The sequence below is a fragment of the Erpetoichthys calabaricus genome, chromosome 6 (genome assembly GCF_900747795.2).
Source record: "Erpetoichthys calabaricus chromosome 6, fErpCal1.3, whole genome shotgun sequence".
Taxonomy (NCBI): Eukaryota; Metazoa; Chordata; class Cladistia; order Polypteriformes; family Polypteridae; genus Erpetoichthys; species Erpetoichthys calabaricus.
In genome coordinates this window covers 197255979-197268691 of record NC_041399.2, presented here as the reverse complement: position 1 = coordinate 197268691, position 12713 = coordinate 197255979, and the positions used below count along the sequence as shown (strand labels likewise).

At 38.0% G+C, this 12713-nt stretch overlaps 1 protein-coding gene across 1 annotated transcript; it reads left to right on the top strand.

Annotated features, from left to right (window-relative positions):
• The first annotated feature begins 3581 nt into the window (after window positions 1-3581).
• si:ch73-174h16.4 (leucine-rich repeat-containing protein 14) lies at window positions 3582-11415 on the top strand. Its single transcript, XM_028804275.2, has 4 exons — window positions 3582-3860; window positions 8815-9146; window positions 9355-9993; window positions 10109-11415. Exons 2-4 carry the CDS (start codon window positions 8833-8835, stop codon window positions 10677-10679), a joined length of 1524 nt encoding a protein of 507 aa, XP_028660108.1. The 5' UTR covers window positions 3582-3860; window positions 8815-8832; the 3' UTR covers window positions 10680-11415.
• The last annotated feature ends 1298 nt before the right edge of the window (window positions 11416-12713 follow it).

Below are 12713 nucleotides of genomic sequence, written 5' to 3'. Positions count from 1 at the left end.
CCTGCACCCTCTTTGTCTTTGTAAAGTGCACAGAATGTGTGTTTGTATATTATTATTGAAATATGCATGGGTGTCCATGGAAGAGATGTCATCTTGAAGGCTGCACATGTTGTTTCAAAACCTGTATGTACTTTTTGGCACTAAAGCTGCCTTCACAGAAATGGCAATTACATTTGCCCAGGGAATTAACAAAACTTCATACTACCAGAAACGATGGCTGCTAAACTTGTAGCTGGTAACAGTCTGGATGGTCCTCTTCTTCTTTGGTCTGGATTAGGTGACACGCATTTCTTTCAAAAAAAAGATTTCAAACATTGATTTTTCCAAAGAAAAACAGAAAAAGCAAAGCACATCCTCACCCTGGAATCACATATTTTCCAGGACATAATGATTGACTAACTTTTTAAATCTCTCCCTTCATCTTCTGTAATGGCAGATTTTTCTCACCTATTTCTTTTCATATGCCCTGGCTTTGTTTTCTCCTTTCTCTTCCATATAGACAGCAACTATACCACATGCACTTCAGAACTGGTTATCCACCTGAACCTGAGCACGTTTGGGCCCAGTCAGTACCTGGATAGGAGACCAGCTAGGAAAAGCTTGGGTTGCTGCTGGAAAAGGTGTTGGTGAGGCCAGGTGGGGGTGCCTACCCTGTGATTTGAATGTGGATCCCAATGCCCCGGTGCACTGACAGGGACACTGTGCTGTTAAAATGGTGCTGTCCTTCGGATGAGACGTAAAACTGAGGTTCTGACTCTTTGGTGTCATAAAATATTCCTGGGCATCCTTCATAAAGAGTATGGTGTATCTTGATGTCCTGGCTAAATTGTCAGGTGGATGCTCCACATCAGTGGTGCTTGAAGTGGCTTCCCACTTACTACGTGAAGTACTTTGAGTACCTTGAAAAGTGCTATATAAATGTAATTAATTATTATTATTATTATATATATCATTTGCTCTTTACTTTTTAGTTACACACCTGATGAAGGTTATACAACTGAAACCTTGTGTCTTTAACCTTTTCTATAGAGTGTGAAAATAACCTTTATATTTTTTCTCTTCACAGATGCACGCTGATGCAGCCCAACACTAACTCCAAAATGAAAATGGTTTATTTAAGGCTGAATTTTATTTATTCATCAAATGTACATCTATGCAGCTTTCAGCTGGTATTGGTGGGAAGGACTTATTATCACAAGCTATCCATTGCGAATAGACCTATAAATAAATAAATAAATATACATAACCATCCATAATCAATGTACTGCAGCTTCACTAGAGACCAGCATTTAATAATAATAATAATAATAATAATTCATTACATTTATATATTTACTAGACATTAAGCCTGTTACAATAACGGGCGCTAGAACAGTACTGCATAAACATTAGTAGGTACAGTCTATATTAAATGGCAAGGGACCATTTATTTTCTGTTACAGTAATAGTGGCTTGTATGTGGCTGTAATATGCGTCACTGTATTGTGTGCCTTTAATTTTCTCTCGCAGTAATACGTCTCTCCAGCAAGTACTGTGCAGTTCCCCAGCAAGTATTTTAATCTGTGCTGGCTGCAGCTGATTATTGTATGTGTGGCATCTCCCCAGCAACGGATTATATGTGCGCGAAAATAAATCTACTTTTAAAAGTCATCCTATTGTAATATCATGAAAATTCGTATATTTAGGAAAACCCCTTCAACGACTGACACTTTACACTTTACCAGGGCAAGTTTGTTAATCGCAAATCTGGCATCCTCAGAATGAACACTTGCACAACAACAAACACTAATCCCACCTCTTTGGGGAAGCTGGTCTCCGCGTCACAGTACCCGATTGGATTTTTCGTGTGTTATGTTTTAGGTCTTACCTCATTTACCAAAATCCGATTGGATTGGCCGCCCTCTCTGTCTTGTGTGACGCGTCAGGCGGCCTTTGAAGCATCTGCTTTGAAGCATCACACCGTGCCCCGCGCATGCGCACTTCACCAGAAGACACACACACGGACGCACACAGGGGTTTTATTAAAGAGGATTCATCAATGATGATGAAACAGTACAAAATGGTGGTGGAGCCGCTGGTACACTGGAGCAAGTGCAACAACCTCTTTCTCAGTGTTGACAAAACCATAAACCCACCCTATCTACACCCTATTTTATATCAATAGCTCTGAGTTGAAGGAGTGGAAAGCACCAGATTCCTTGGTGTGCACCTGATGGAGAACCTGACGTGGTCTATCAATACCTCTTTGAGGAAGAAAGCACAGCAGCGACTCCACTTTCTGGGTCGGCTGAAGGAGGCAAGTCTTCTATGCCATACCCCACCACTGTCAATGTCCCGACCAGCTGCATCACTGTCTGGGACGGGAACTGTAATGCATTCAATAGATAGTTTGCATTGTGGAGGCCATCATGAGGACTTCGGTCCCTTGCATCGAGGAGATGTTCACAAAGAGCTGCATCAGTAAGGCCTCCAGCACTGAGGGGGTTTATAATCTCTTTTCCATGCTTCTATTTGGCAGAAGGTATCAGAGACGGCAAGACTCAACGACAGCTTCTCCCCTCAGGCAGTCATGTTACCCCCATGTCCCTGCGTGTGCTCACTTATCATAGGCTCTTATGTAATTACTGCTCTGTTCTGCTTTCCCTTGCAGTCCTTGTCCATTGTACATCTCCTGTCATCACTGATGGCTGTTTTTTATGATGTCGATCCATACAGATTGTGTTCCTTGTTCTTCAGTTCCTTACGTAAAATTACCCACCCTGCTGTATTGTCATATTTATTGTCTAAATACTGCATTGTAAACCTGGGAAACGCAATTTCAGAGCACTGTATAAAGTACCAAGGTATGTGTATAAATGGTATGACAATAAAACTCACTTGATTTCCTTATTCCAACAGAATCAGCTGCGGATGGGATATTGTTTCATCACCGGACATATTTACATACTTTCACTCACACCCTTGAGGTCAATTTACAGTCACCATTGCCAACTAACTTGACACATTTTTCCTTGCAACGTGGACAGCAAACACATGCAGACACAGGGAGAACATTCAAAGTCCACACAGACAGATCCCCCAGGCTTTAAAATCATTTCAGTAGTATTATTAACTGCCCAAATCGCACTATTTTTTTTTCTTTTTGTGTATGCTGTTTCAATTAGAGTGTAATCCCAAATAAGCAATTTTCCAGAAGTAATTACACTGTATTTGGATACAGCATGGCCATGCGGATCAGGAAATTTTGCAGTAGGACATTTTGTTTGGTTAACGGTATTGAGTTCTTTTAGAAATGTATCAAGACAAAGTATAAATCAGCTCATTTTTCATTGAAAGGTACATTTGTACTGAAGTACTGAATGAGGTTTCAGCTTTGCTATGAACAAGACAAAGTGACATCAACCAACTGATGAGCTTTGTTTAAAAGTCGGAAAGGAAATTAATTTACAAACATGCAAAACACCAAAAACAGCAAATGTAAAAAGAAAAAAAAAAAAAAAATGATTCCCTTTCTAACCTAACCTCGGAAAAAACTTCAAGTCTTGACAAATTCTGCAAATACACGGTACAGGCGCTGGGCAGCCCTTAGGCGCCGTTGGGTCCTTCTTAGACAGGAGGCGCTTCCGTGACGTCATTCATAAACAAACCTTTACTTAACAGCTTGATTGAAGAGAGCTGAATGGAGCCAAAGTCTCAGTAAAGCCTGAGCAGATGCAAAATATACTGCAGAAGGGGGACGGTTAGTTTAACGAGGACACAAGATGGATATCTTCTGTTTTTCATAGTGCTGTTTGCATGGCGGGCTGAGTGAGGCCACAGTGGGAGTTGACCATTCGCGACGTTTAGCACTGCTCAACTGGGTAAATATTTGTAACACTTGCAATAAAACCTGCCTTAGCTTGTCATCGTTTAAGCATGTTTATTATATATATTAGTTATTTGACCACGTATGAATTCTAAATTCCATTGCGTTACGTAATCAAGCTCGTCAGATTCACTTCCTTCCTCCCTTTCTTTTTCATTTTGGGGTTGCGTAGACACCAGTACTGTTTTGATTAATTCATCACATCTGATTACATTATATTGGCGATTTGGAAAGTAAAAGTAAATATTGAGCAGATATATATTTACTAGTGTTAACACATTCATTTGACTCCTTTATAATCTTTTCCAGTTAGGGCGCGCTGGGAACTTTTTCTGAATTTCTGTCCTCGGATCAGAATAGGTAAAAGCTGTGTAGTAACACTGGTAGATGTATTTATTTAACGATAGGCTTTGTTTGCTTTATTGACTGAAGGTCAACTTCCGTGTGCTTTGGACATATTGTGCACTATGGAGTATGTTACTGTTCGTGCGGCTGATCACCCCGTACAGTTTTATTTCTGTTTCAGTCTGTGTAATGTTTAGTTCATGTTGCTCAGCAGTTTTTTTGGCAATGTAATGTAAACCTGGTGCGTTTTGATTAATCATCGGTGTTTTTCAGGCCACATACTTTTAATTTTAAAGTTTAGCAACAACTCAACAGTGTGTTAAAGCACCAATGCGGATTTAGCCTGCCTAGATTTTGTATTTTGTAATAATCAGAATAGAATTGAGGATGTAGAGATGTTTAAACCACAAGGGTCAAGCGACCATAAAATAATACAATTCTCAGTGTTTTGTGTGAGTGCAAACGCAAAGACTAAAACTGTTAATGAACCTTTGAGCAAATTCGGCCAAGTCTAAGCAGGATTGGCTGGGATAAGCTTTTACGTGTGGAGACTTGAAGAGCAGAGGAACAGGTTTAAAAATGTTTTACATGTAATACAAGACAGGTACTTACCTACATTTGGAATTTATAGGAAATTAAAAAAAAAAACTCGGCAGTGGGTTAATAAAGAGTTAAAAAAGAAGCTGCAAAGAAGAAAGCAGACAGATAAGGCGAATAAGACTTAATAACTCCCAAGTGTAACGTAGGGCGTAAGAGAACACGAGGGCAACCATTAAAAAGGATATTAGGGAGGCTAAAAAACAACTGGAAAGGAATATAGCAAATAAGACTAAAGATGACCCAAAGAGATTCTTTCAGTATTTTAGTAGTAAAAGAACAGTCATGGAATATTTGGAGTGCATCAGGAATAGCAAAGGGAATTAAGAGATACAGACAGTGAAATAGCGGATGCTCTAAACTTGTATTTTTCTGAGGTTTTCACAAGTGAGGAAGTGTATAACCTTCCAGAGGTAAACAGGACTACTAAGGAGGTACAGAGTGATTTGGAAATTGTAGAGAGAGAAGTACTGCTTTGATTAAATAGGCTGAAATCAAACAAATCTCCAGGACCAGGTAATATTTACCCCCAAATTCTTAAGGAGGTTAGCGAGTACAGATATAAACCCTTGACACATATTTTTAGGAAGGCACTGCACACTGGGGAAATTCCAAAGGACTGGAAAATGGCAAATATTATCCTGTTATATAAAAAGGGTGACAGGACTGATTCCAGGGCTACGGGGGTTGAATTATGTAGAGAGAATAAAAGAGCTGATGCTTTTCAGTTTAAGCAAAAAAGATTAAGAGGTGACATTATTAGTGTTTAAAGTTATGAAGGGAATTAGTCCAGTGGATTGAGACTGTTATTTTAAAATGAGTTCATAAAGAACAAGGGGACACAGTTGGAAACTTGTTAAGGGTAAATTTCACAAAACATTAGAAAGTTCTTCTTTACACAGAGAACCATAAACACTTGGAATAAGTGACCAAGTAGTGTGGTAGGCAATAGGACTTTAGGGACTTTCAAAACTCGATTTGATGTTTTTTTTTAGAAGAATTAAGTAGATAGGACGGGTGAGCTTTGTTAAGGTCAATGGCCTGTTCTTGTCTAGATTGTAGTAATGTTCTAATAACACACAGCAAATCAATCCTAAAAAAGCTGTGTTTGTGTTTTGACAGTGATATGTTTTGTATATACTGTACAGTAATTTTCTAATCGTGAAAAAGTAAATGCTGAGCCTATAATCCATGATGTCCGCTATTCAACATTACACAGCGCTGAATAACATTTAAACAAATGAACATAACCAACACTAGGCAGGTTGCTGCTCTATCACAAGGCATGCCAACACACACTTCGTTTCACTTTTGCAGTTTATTCTCGCCAGTCACAGTATTAGGGATGTGGGAGAAGAACCCACAGTAAAAAAAAAAAAGGAAAAAAAAAAATTTTCTATATATAAATAATCTCTATCTATATATTTATAATAAATAAATAACATACAAAAATAAAATCTATACTCTCTTGCCTAACATAGATAGGTAATTAATGTAAACATACAGTCCATATATGTAAATTAGTTTTTCTAAGTCTGTAAAAAAGAAAGACGCCTCACGCCTGGACAAACTGGTGAGGAAGGCAGGCTCTATTGTTGGCATGGAGCTGGACAGTTTAACATCTGTTGCAGAGCGAAGGGTGCTCAGCAGGCACCTATCAATTATGGAGAATCCACTGCATCCACTAAATAGTATCATCTCCAGACAGAAGAGCAGCTTCAGCGACACAGACTGCTGTTACTGTCCTGCTCCACTGACAGATTGAAGAGATCGTTCCTCCCTCAAACTATGCAACTCTTCAATTCCACCCGGGGGGGGGGGGGGGGGGGGGGGGCTTAAACGTTAACATTTAACATTATACAAAGTTATTGTCTTTTTTTCACCTGCATTATTATCATTCTTTAATTTAATATTATTTATTGTATCAGTATGCTGCTGCTGGAAAATGTGAATTTCCCATTGGGATTAATAAAGTATCTATCTATCTATCTATCTATCTATCTATCTATCTATCTATCTATCTATCTATCTATCTATCTATCTATCTATCTATCTATCTATCTATCTATCTATCTATCTAAAGATGAATCCATTGATAAGGTTAGATAGCTGGGGAGGACAGAAGAAGAAAAAAAAAAAAAACAACAAACGTGAGATACTGCAGGAAAAAAAAATCAAGTTCTGCTGGCGTACAAGACCACACCGACTCCACTGGGTATTCTATCTAACATAAATGTACTTCAGTAGTTTATTATAGTTTTCATTGTAGATTATTAGATGTAGTGTGGTTTCATGGACATTTGGGATATCTGCTTTTATTTGATCATCACTGGCAGGTGCACATGACTTTGAACGGGTGTAGGTGGCGTAAAACACCACAGAAAAGCAGAGGAAAATTAAAAATGAATAATGATTGCAAATATATGAAAATATGATAATTCTGTGCATGTGTAATCTATAAGAAGTAGATCAAAAATACACTCACAAAAAGCCAAATTAAAAAAATGGGTTTTTAGGAGTTTTTTTTTTTTTTAATGAAATGTTTCCACTGCATTAGCCTGGCATATCTCTATTGGTAAAGTATTTTTGATACACAACAGCAAAAACACACCTCTCAATGTAATTTAAACTTGGAATAATAAGCAAACCAATGTTAAAAGATCTAAAGTTTCGACTGGGAAATATTGGAAGGAAGATTTTTTTCATTTTTTTATATAATTTAAAAGCAAATAACAATCCATACAATCAAATTAAACTTAACAAAACCAAAATTCAGCATCCACCCAAAAGAAAGAAAGAGAGGAGAGCCAGCCAACAAAGTAATTCTTTGAAGCAATAAGAAAGGAAGAGTATCCTTCTCCCTGATATTGAAGCTTATTCTAAAAAGTTATTGATTAGATCCTGCCATATTTTAAAAAGGTTTTGAACAGATCCTCTTAGTGAGAATTTGATTTTTTTCCAATTTCAAATAGTACAGGACATCAGTTACCCACTGAGTTAAAAGTGGTGGGTTGGGATTCTTTGAGTTGAGCAAGATAAGTCAATGTGCTACTTGTAAGGTAAAGGCAGTTACAGTCAGTTTGTCGTTTTCCACTTTAAGACCATGTGGGAGTCCACCAAACACAACTGTTAATAGGTTAGGAGTGAATGTCACACCAAGGCTATCTGATAGGCATTTAAAGTTTTTTCTCCAAAACAATGTTAATTTGGTGCAGGCCTAAAACATGTGACCCAGTGAGTTTGGAGCTTGATTGCAACGTTCACAGATTGAATGTTGCCCTAGAAACATTTGGAATAATTTTAGCTGAGGTAAATGCCCTTTGTAGAAGTTTTTAAGTTGAATAATTAAGTGCTTTGTGAATGTATTCTATACATGGCTGCTTTCCACTCCTTTTCTGAACTTTTAGGAGCAAGATATTTCTAAGATTTATATACAATTAATAGTATTTTAAAATCAATTCTCAGGGACACTGGCACCCAGATAACCAGTTTAATGATGCTAAGAATGGTGAGACATGCTCAAATTTTCTTTTTCTAGTTAAGGTTTTTCCTTCTGGTTTTTGGACTAAGTCAATTTAATGTTCTGTGGAATACAGTTAAATGTGATACCAAGAGAAAAGACAGCAGTGCTTTAAGCTGTACAGAAATGATGGGCTATGTTTATTCCAAGACTACAGTAGGTGGTATGTCCTACTCTGAGAGTCTAGAGAAGATGTCATGAGAACTTTCTCAAATGTATCGGTAAAGGTGTTGCATAGGACTTCTTTAATGTAAATTATTAATCAAGAAATTGAGGTCTCATTTTGTATTTAAAAAAACTAAGATGAATTTTGACAAAAGATTTATTGTTTCCCTAAACCATTATGGGCACATATAGGGACTAACAGGCTTTTTTTCTGGAATTGGTGAATGTTACTCTTACAGATTTTTCTTTTGGTTGCCTTACTCTTCATATCACTGCTTTGTGACATGAAATGCCTGACATATATTTTGGTTTATCTCTCTAGGATGCTCGATGTTAAGGGATGTCAGTCTCGCTGGTTTTTTTGTGTGCACGTAAAGTGGTGTCGGACCACGGCTCTGCTCTGAATTCATTGCCATACGTCCCTCATGAGTTGTATCCAATCCTTTTTAAGGCTGCTTTTTTGGATCAACGACCACTGGTAATTGTGGAGCTGGTTAGACGCTGGCCCCTCCCAGTACTCAGCCTTGTTCGGCTCTTGCAGGGATGCCATCACTACCACTATGACCTTAGCCAGGACCGGCCTAGTCGATGTTGCCTGCAGGCTGTTCTGCTCACTATAGTTAAGAATTTGACAGAGAAGACAAGAAATGGAAGGTGAGTAATCTCTGAAAAAAGGCTTCTTATCTGCAAGTAAGACCATTAAAAAATTTACGTAATCTGCTGAATTGGATTTGATAACATTTCCTGCAATATTCCCTGAATTTCTAAATTGGCACCAGTGTTGAAAATTGATAGGTGTTAATTTCACTCCTTTCTACAGAGTTTGACTTTTAAAATCCAAATTTTTGTTTCTTATCCACAGGCGTGTTCTGAGAGTTCTGGATTTATGTGGTGTTCAGGATGAGGGAGGAAGGCCTGAGCCCAATTCTATGGGTGGATTGTCCCGCACAGTGGCAATAGCAAAGGCTTGCCTAGAAGTAGCTAAAGTGCGGCGAGGAGAGAACACCACAGAGTCTGCCTCCAAACGCAGGAGAAATACTGCGTATATAGAAGATACTGAGGTAGTACAATCCCTGGCTCTAGAGGTAGAGGTGAGAGCAGATATGTTTGTCAATGCCAGCTCCTATGAGTGTGTAAAGCAGGCCCTACAAGCCAAAGGTCCCATGAGACTTTTGTGTCGGGATCTTCGAGCTGAAGAATTGTCTGCTCAGCGCACTGCAACTTTGCTGGAACTCCTGGAACCTCTCCCCCTACGTAGAGTGGATTTGCGCTACAACAACTTGGGTCTTGCTGGTATCAACCTTCTTTTGCCAATTTTGGCAAAGTTCCCTTCCCTCATGAGCTTGCGTCTACTGTACATCAATGTTGATATACGTCATGGAACTCCTGACACAGAGAGTGGACTTCGAGAAATGGCAGCCGGACTGGGTCGGCTTCGAAAACTAAGGGAATTGAATCTAACATCTTTGCGTCTCTCCAACAAACTCCGGCTTTTGTTGAGGTAAAATGATGAAAACCAGTTTAATTATCACCCTCAGTAATTTGTGCGTCCTGTGTTTTTAAATAACTTAAATCTTATGAGATTTCTTTTCTTCTTCGTTTTTTTTTTTTCATAGCTCTTTGGAGAGAGCCCTGGAAGTTGTGGAGCTGAACTATTTCTATCTGACCTCAAGCGACCTATACTACCTTGCTGAGAGTCCACACGCTTGTTTTCTACGGAAACTGGACCTTAGTGGGAATAGTTTCAACGAGGCACTTCTTCCACCCCTACAGCGCCTATTATGTGAAGCATCAGTATCTCTTAGGTATCTTGTGCTTTCAGGCTGCAACCTAACAGATCACTTGGTAGGCACCCTCTTGACATCTCTGCGTCGTTGTAGAAATCTCTACAGCTTAGGCTGTTCTTTAAACCCAATATCCACAGAGGGACTGATGTCTCTGGTGCTTGTAGCCACTGAGCTTCCACAACTGCAGCTTCTTGTCCATCCACAGCCCACAGACTGTTATGAGGATGGACTGCCACAGCCGCCCTCTTACTATAACTTAATGGAGTTTCCAGTCAACCCTGATAGACTTGTTCAGGCTCTGGCAGAACTAAGGAAGGCTGTAGAGCAGAAGGGTCGGACAGACCTAGTGCTTTCTACTGACCTCTATAATTACAGGACTGCCGACTTGCTGGAGGAGTAAAGTGTAAGCTTCATAAGCACTACAGGAATTACAAATTTATTAAAACCAAAAATTACCTGTCTTGTTGCAAAGTAAAACAAAATTACAGGTGATGTGCACTGTCAGATGTGTAAAGTTCCAATGATTCATTTCATACAGTAATAAGATGATAACTATATATCTGGATGATTCATAATATTCTTTTAAAAGAAATAAAATCTTTCTTAAAAAAAAAAAAAAGCAAATCAAGTTGTTTTATACATGTAACTATTAAGCATTTCACCTGTTAGTTTTGCATTGCTCCTTAGTAGGATGCTTCAGTTTTTTCATAATTTAAAAGATTATATTTGGTAGAGGTGTTTAGATAGCTCAGGTTGTTGAATATTTTAAAATGGATGCATGGTGAAAAAAAGGTAATGTTTAGGTGAATTGCAAAATTAATTGCAATGCTACACATGAAGGCAAAAGCTATGGGTATAGAGTTGCCAGTTCACAATCCTCATTGTTTTAAATTAGTTAATTTATATAATGTGATCACCAAAAGCCAAATCTCATTTTTTTGAGTATTTTATTTATGCCTTTAGCTTATTTCATGTTATTGTTATGAATCTCTCCTCTATGACTTCTGGAATGTATGTGGATGGACGGAACACTATTAATCCAGAATGTAGAGGTAGGGTGGGTACTGTGTTAACTATTATGGATGCAACAAGAAATCAAGCAGAATGACCCCTTTTATTGGCTAACTGTACAAATTACAATACGCAAGCTTTCGAGGCAACTCATGCCCCAAACTGCCTGAAGAAGGGGCCTGAGTTGCCTTGAAAGCTTGCGTATTGTAATCTGTTCAGTTAGCCAATAAAAAGTATCATTTTGCTTGACTTCTCATTGCAGAATGTAGAATAATATTTTTCACGTTGGAACCCTGAACTGGATTAACTGGGTGCGAATATTGATGAATATTTTCAAATGTTTGAGAAAATTGCACCATACTATGACACAATTTAATTATATAAAAAAATTGTGTTTCTGTAACTCTTCTGCTATGGAAGTAGTTGACTATGCCAACCATTTATATTTCATTCTTTTGAAAGAAAAAAAAATGTGGAATTATGTTTTAGGAACATTAAAACAAACAAGTTTTATATTTTTCTCTTTTCAAAAAATAAACAGCAAAGTACCTAGAGTCGGGTTTTACTAAGAAGATAAATATAGGTTAAATACACTGAAGCATCTTCCAAAATTAAGTCAGCACATGTCTTAAGGTTTGAGTCAAAGGAGGTGGACTTGTCTCTCTAGTAGCCAAGACTAAACATTGCCCTCATGTGGTGGTTATACATATGAAAACATTTGAAGTCCAGTAGATATTGGAAAAAGCTGCCTTAGCTGGTGATACATAATGACAACAAAGAAGTGGTGAATGAAATTTGTCAGAATTAACAAGAAGAATTCTTATTTTCTCCTGACAACTTTTCACTTGGTGCACACCTAATATAGAGTGGAGCTAAAAATAACTGCTGTTCCTAAGATGTTGGGCCTTTTATACAATACACCACCACAGACACTCCATTTACATGTCATAGCTTGTTACATTGTGTTAGTAATATTATTTGCAATGACAACTTTGCAGTCTCTTCTACACCTTCTAAGCCACAAAGGCCCACTGCCTACAGTGGATATAAAATTCTACACACCCCTCTCAAAATTACAGATTTTTTGTAATAAAATAATGAAATCAAGATAAATCCTGTCAGAACTTATTCCAATTTTATTGCAGAACTGCAATCTATACAAAGAAAGTGAAAACAAATCAAACTATCTGGTGAAAAAAAACAAAAACCTTGTTACATTAGTGTGGACATCATTTAATAACTAAGGATGGGGCTGTGTTCAGAATCAACAAATCACAATAAGTCTTGTGTTATCATGGGTTTTTATAGGACTTGCCAAGTCCATTACTAGGTTGGTCTATTTTCGCACCTTAAGATTATCACACCTACAGATACACATAGGGATCCTGTAGAGAGAGTCACAGGTGAAAGAATATTGCAGGGT